The sequence below is a fragment of the Ipomoea nil genome, unplaced genomic scaffold (genome assembly GCF_001879475.1).
Source record: "Ipomoea nil cultivar Tokyo-kokei standard unplaced genomic scaffold, Asagao_1.1 scaffold1259, whole genome shotgun sequence".
NCBI classification, from domain to species: Eukaryota; Viridiplantae; Streptophyta; class Magnoliopsida; order Solanales; family Convolvulaceae; genus Ipomoea; species Ipomoea nil.
In genome coordinates this window covers 2,317,876-2,324,488 of record NW_017617687.1, presented here as the reverse complement: position 1 = coordinate 2,324,488, position 6,613 = coordinate 2,317,876, and the positions used below count along the sequence as shown (strand labels likewise).

General features: G+C 37.7%; 2 protein-coding genes across 2 annotated transcripts; both read right to left on the bottom strand.

Moving 5' to 3' along the window:
- Positions 1–1,673: 1,673 nt before the first annotated feature.
- On the bottom strand, positions 1,674–2,951 carry LOC109184335 (uncharacterized mitochondrial protein AtMg00810-like). Its single transcript, XM_019334330.1, has 2 exons — positions 2,696–2,951; positions 1,674–2,614 (listed from the first exon to the last, which is right to left on the bottom strand). The coding sequence occupies exons 1-2, from the start codon at positions 2,949–2,951 to the stop codon at positions 1,674–1,676; spliced, it is 1,197 nt and encodes a 398-aa protein (XP_019189875.1).
- Positions 2,952–5,035: 2,084 nt separating this feature from the next.
- Positions 5,036–6,190, bottom strand: LOC109184333. The gene has a single exon (XM_019334329.1). It carries the CDS (start codon positions 6,188–6,190, stop codon positions 5,036–5,038), a length of 1,155 nt encoding a protein of 384 aa, XP_019189874.1.
- Positions 6,191–6,613: the final 423 nt, after the last annotated feature.

The window sequence follows — 6,613 nt, the reverse complement described above, 5'->3', positions numbered from 1 at the left end:
ACAATAGGAATGATATGACACTACTATTTTATAATATTAGAATAGAATTTTAATGCAGAATTATTGTATGAATGGGAAATAGAAATCAATATATTTTATTAGGAAGAGAGATTTTATAGGAATTGGGCGGAAAGTTAAAATTTCAGGATTTTGTTATTATATATAGTATAGATTGATTGATAACAATATAAATTGTATTAAACGATTATTTTATAATATTAAAACAAAATTTTAACGCAGAGTTATGGTACGAATGGGAAAGTAGAAATCAATGTATTTTATTAGAAAGAGATATTTTTTAGGAATTGGGCGAAAAGTTAAAATTTCAGGATTTTGTTATTATATATAGTATATATTGATTGATTACAATTGGAATTGTATTACACAATTATTTTATAATATTATAATAGAATTTTAACGAAGAATTATTGTACGAATGGGAAAGTAGAAATCAATATATTGCATTAGGAAGACAGATTTTTTAGAAATTCGGCGAGAATTTAAAATTTCAGGATTTTTTAATTATATATAGTATAGCTTGATTCATTACAATTGGAACTGTATTACACTATTATTTTATAATATTAGAATAGAATTTTAACGCAGAATTATTATACGAATGGGAAAGAAGAAATCAATATATTTTATTAGGAAGAGAGATTTTATAAGAATTGAGCGGAAATTAAATTTAAAATTTCAGGATTTTGTTATTATATATAGTATAGATTGATTGATTACAAGAGGAATTGTATTACACTATTATTTTATAATATTAAAATAGAATTTTAATGCAGAATTATTGTACGAATGGGATGTAGAAATCAATATATTTTATTAGGAAAAGAGAGATTTTTTAGGAATTGGGCGGGAAGTTAAAATTTCAGGATTTTGTTATTATATATATAGTATAGATTGATTGATTACAATATGAATTGTATTACAGTATTATTTTATAATATTAAAATAGAAATTTAACGCAGAATTATTGTACTAATGGGAATGTAGAAATCAATATATTTGATTAGGAAGAGAGATTTTTTAGGAATTGGGCGAAAAGTTAAAATTTCAGGATTTGGTTATTATATATAGTTTAGATTGATTGATTACAATAGGAATTGTATTAGACTATTGTTTTATAAAATAAAAAAAAAATTAACGCAGAGTTATTGTACAAAGTGAAAATTCAAATCAAATTATTTTATTAGGAAGAGATATTTTTTAAGAATTGGGCGAGAAGTTAAAATTTTTGGAGTTTGTTATTATTTATAGAATAGATTGATTGATTACCATAGGAATGGTATTACACTATTATTTGATAATATTAGAATAGAATTTTGATGCAGAATTATTGTACGAATGAGTAAGTAGAAATCAATATATTTTATTAGGAAGAGAGATTTTTTAGGAATTGGGCGGAAAGTTAAAATTTTAGGATTTTGTTATTACATATAGTATAGATTGATTGATTACAATAGGAACTGTATTACACTATTATTTTATATCGGAGATAGATGATGAAGGCTATGCGAGGGAATGAACAGAGGGTCTCATTGATGAGCTGAATAGGAAGCAACCTATCAACGCTTCTGTTTACATTCTAGCTAAATACAAATAAAAGGACGATTACACTTCATAACTGATTATAGATGGGGAATTACATTGTTGCCCCATTGCTACTCTTTGTTACCCCCCCCCCCCACCCCCCCGTAAGTTGGCGCATGAAGATCCTGAGTGCCCAGCTTAGAGAGGAAGAGCTGAAAAAGAGAGGTGGGGAGAGCTTTGGTGAACCCGTCAGCAACTTGGCCACATGATGAGACGGAGAGGAGCTTGACTAATCCTTGACTGACTTTCTCGCGAACGATATGACAATCGATTTCGATATGCTTTGTTCGTTCGTGGAATACGTGATTCTCTCCGATGGCGATTGCCGATTTATTATCACAGAAGATGGCAGCAGGCCTAATCATCTCAATCTGTAAATCATGAAGCAATGTAATAATCCACTGGACCTCACAGACGGTTGCGGCAAGAGCCCGATATTCAGCCTCGGAGGACGAACGAGAAACAGTGGCTTGTTTCTTCGTTCTCCACGAAACGGGAGCAGTACCAAGAAAAATGCAGAAGCCAGTCACTGATCTACGTGTCTCCGGACATGATGCCCAATCAGAATCGGAGAATACGTTCAACTGCATTGCGCCATTCCTGGGGTAGAATATCCCTTGACCGGGAGCTTTCTTTATGTATCTTAGAACACGGTGTGCTGCGACTAGGTGCTCATTTGTGGGTGTATCCACGAATTGACTCAGTTGTTGTACCGCATATGTGATATCCGGCCTTGTAGCGGTGAGATATAGGAGACGCCCAACCAGTCGTCTATAGCTGCTGGAGTCCTGAAGCAAAGTACCTCCCTCTTTCTGCAATTGATGGCCAGGAACCATGGGAGTGCTCGCTGGCTTACAAGAAAGGAATCCTTCTTCATTCAATATGTCTAGAGCATACTTTCTTTGATACAAGTTTAACCCATCATTACTGATATGAGCTTCAATGCCTAAGAAATACCCCAAGCTTCCTAGATCCTTGATTTTAAAAGTAGTGTCAAGAAAGCACTTAAGTTCTTGAATCAAAGCCAGATTAGAACTTGTTACCAGAATGTCATCAACATATATTAATGTGGCAATAAACTGCGTACCCTAACCTTTAATGAACAATGATGGATCCGATTTTGACTGTTCAAACCCTTTGCTCATTAAGGCATCACTCAATCGTGTATTCCACTGTCGGCTAGCTTGTTTCAAACCGTACATTGAGCGAAGGAGTCTGCAAACTTGTCTCGGTTTCTCAGCTTGAAAACCAAGTGGGATGGTCATATAAACTTCTTCATTTAGGCTGCCATGTAAAAAAGCGTTGTTAATATCAAGTTGGTGTATGTGCCATCCACGATATGCAGCCATGGCTAGGAAGATTCGAATAGTAGTGAGCCTTGCCACCGGTGAAAAGGTTTCAATATAATCAATTCCTAGTTGTTGGGTGAAACCTTTGGCAACCAACCTGGCTTTGTACCGTTCTATGGATCCATCCGCTTTACCTTGTACACCCATTTGCATCCAATAGGTATTTTCCCGGGTGGTAAATCAACGACTTTCCATGTGTTGTTGTCTTGTAAAGCTTTGATCTCGGCTGCCATTGCCTCTTTCCAACAATCTTGCTGCACAGCTTGATTGTATGTTTTTGGCTCATCAACAGAAGTAACACCCATTGAGAACATCATGTGTGACTGTGCAAGTTTTTCATATGAGATGACTTTGGATAAGCAATGAGGAGATGTATTTCCACCCATAATTGCATCACAGTGATAGTCCTGTAATCTGGTTGGGGCATGTCGAATTCTATTAGATCTTCTAGGCTGGGCAAGGGACATTATGTCAGTCTGAATTTCATGCATAGCTTCTTGTGGTTGGTCCTGTTCTTCATCTATATGGATCTGAGATTGTTGATTATTAGTAGTTGAAGATTGCATGTCAAAGGGTGACTGGCTGGGACTAGGAACATTTTGATGATCTGGTTCAAATTCCATATTGGTGGTTATAGGGATCACAGGTAGTGAGGGCTCAGATTGTGACCTCTGTGCTTGTTGCATTACTTCTTGCTTAGACATGGGAAATTGTTTCTCATAGAATATCACATCTCTAGAGATAAAAATTGAGCCATCCTTGAGGTCATATAGCAAATAGCCCTTCGTACCGGCTGGTATGCCAATAAAAACACATTTCTTTCCTCTCGTGGCCATTTTGTGTCTATTTAGAGGCAAGGTAGCAGCGAAGCAGAGGCAACCAAACACCTTGAGATATTCCACGTTTGGCGCCTTCTTGTATAATTTGTGATATGGACTGGTCCATTTAATTACTGGAGACGGCATCCTATTTATAAGGAATGTGGCGTGCATAACGCAATGCCCCCAAAACTGCAATGGGAGATTAGCTTGAAACTTGAGGGATCTAGCAACATTAAGTATATGTTGGTGTTTTCGCTCCACTATCGCATTTTGTTGTGGTGTGTTAACACACGATCGTTGGTGGACAATGCCCTTTTCTGAAAAAAATTCTTCCATGTTAAATTCATGTCCGTTGTCGCTGCGAATCACCCTGATCATAACACCAAACTGTGTAAGAACATAAGCATGAAACTTACGAATGAATCGCCTTGTCTCGGACTTGGTTTTCATTAAATGCAACCAGGTAAACCTTGAATAATCATCCACAATGGTGAGAAAATATCGCTGTCCTTCAAGAGAACAGACTGGGAAAGGTCCCCAAATATCAACGTGGATAAGATCAAAGCATGCATGATAAGTGCTAATACTCAAAGGGAACGGAGAACGCTTCTGTTTAGCCAAATGACACACATCACAAAACAAGACTTTGTTTTTATCTAAAGTAATATTAGAAAACAAGTGCAACTTATTAATTGGGAAGTGCCCCAATCTTTGGTGCCAAATCTCTGCACTATTACACTGCATAACAAATTTCTTTTCTGATATTTCTGCTGACTCTTGAAGCACGTATAATCCCCCTTCATGTCTAGCTATACCAGCCATCATACCATCCTTCTGAATCAAACACTGTCCAACCACAAATGTCAGTTTATAGGAAGAGTCTTGGATTAATTTACTCACGGAGATGATGTTGAATTTGAATGTGGGAATATGCAAAGCGTCCCTTAAGCACAAATTGTTGCTCAGCTTAGCATCTCCTATTTTTTCAACATTAACATGCTGGCCAGTAGGTAAGTTCACAGTAGCTCCACTGGCTTTGTGATGATTAACAAGGGAGTCAAGGGAGCATACAATGTGGTTTGTAGCTCCCGAATCAATAATCCAAGTGGATGGACATAAGGCTAGGGAATTAACATGAGTTATACCTTTGTCAGTGGGTTGAACTTCATCAAAATTTGCTACTAGTGAGACCGCTGCACTAGTACTGGAGTTAGGAATTGATGATGTTTGTCCTTTCTGCATCTGGAGGATAGAAGCTATCTTCTACAGTTGATCTGTTGTGATGCCTAAGTCTCCAACGTCATTGGCAATTGCTGCATTAACTTGTTTCCCTTTTGATTTATAGCCAGGTACCCACCCCGGGGGGTAACCATGTTTTTTATAGCATTTGTCCACAGTGTGACCCACCATGCCACAGAAGGTGCATTTTGGCCTTGCTACATTATTTCTTCTGCCATTGTAAGCATTCAGAGCTGCTGTAACAGCTCCTTCACCTGCGAAACTTTCATTGCTTTGCACTGCATTAGATAGATTAGGATCCAGATTCCCTAAATTTAAGATGGTCAGACTGATTTGTCTTTCCAGTTTCTCTGCCATAACATAGACTTTATATACCTCAGGTAGGGGATCCAAAACGAGAATATTAGATTTCAGACTATTATAATCATCATTCAGCCCCTGCAAAAATCTGATTACCTGATCTACATCTCTTTCTTTTCGGATTTCATCCACTAAGTCACACGCACACCTTGGATTGCATTTGCAAATGGGAAGTGGCCTCAACGTGTTCATCTCTTCCCATAATGTTCTGCTCTTGGTGTAATAATCACTCACAGACATTAGACCTTGTTTCATATTGTATATCTCATTTTGTAGAATGGAGATTCGCTGAGCGTCACAGTGCGAGAATCTTCTCCGTAGATCCTCCCAAATTTCTCTGCCTTTGTCAAGATGCATTAAACTTTGTGCGATCGAAGGGTGCACCGCTTTGAATAGCCACGAACAAACCAACAGGTTGCAGCGTCTCCATGCCAAATACTGCGGATGCTCTCTGCTAAGCGACGTGATGCTTCCATCGATCAAACTCCACTTATTTTTAATCTCTAAGGCAATACGCATGCTAACGCACCAAGTTCCGTAGTTGGAACTCCCTACCAGTGGTGGACTAACCAGCACAGCTGACGGGTTGTCGTTGATGCCTAGGATGAGCGGATTCTCCAACTCCTCTACATTGAGACTTCTCTGTTGATTGACTTGATTCCTCTGCAAAATCGTTCCTGGAACAGTGCTAGCCGGTGATTCTGAGATTGGAGGGTCGGCTTGCGTAGTTTGGTTGACGTCGCTTGTGCCGGAGATGGTGGCGTCGTTTGTGCCGGAGACGGCGGCGGCGTAGGAGTGGCGTCCATGCTCTGATACCATATCAGAGATGGATGATGAAGGCTATGCGAGGGAATGAACAGAGGGTCTCATTGATGAGCTGAATAGGAAGCAACCTATCAACGCTGCTGTTTACATTCCAGCTAAATACGAATAAAAGGACGATTACACTTCATAACTGATTATAGATGGGGAATTACATTGTTGCCCCATTGCAACTCTTTGTTATTTTATAATATTAGAATAGAATTTTAACGCAGAATTATTGTACGAAAGGAAAAGTAGAAATCAATATATTTTATTTGGAAGACAGATTTTTTAGGAATTTGGCGGGAAGTTAAAATTTCAGGATTTTGTTATTATATATAGTATAGATTGATTGATTACAATAGGAACTGTATTACACTATTATTTTATAATATTAGAATATAATTTTAACGCAGAATTATGGTACGAATGGGAAAG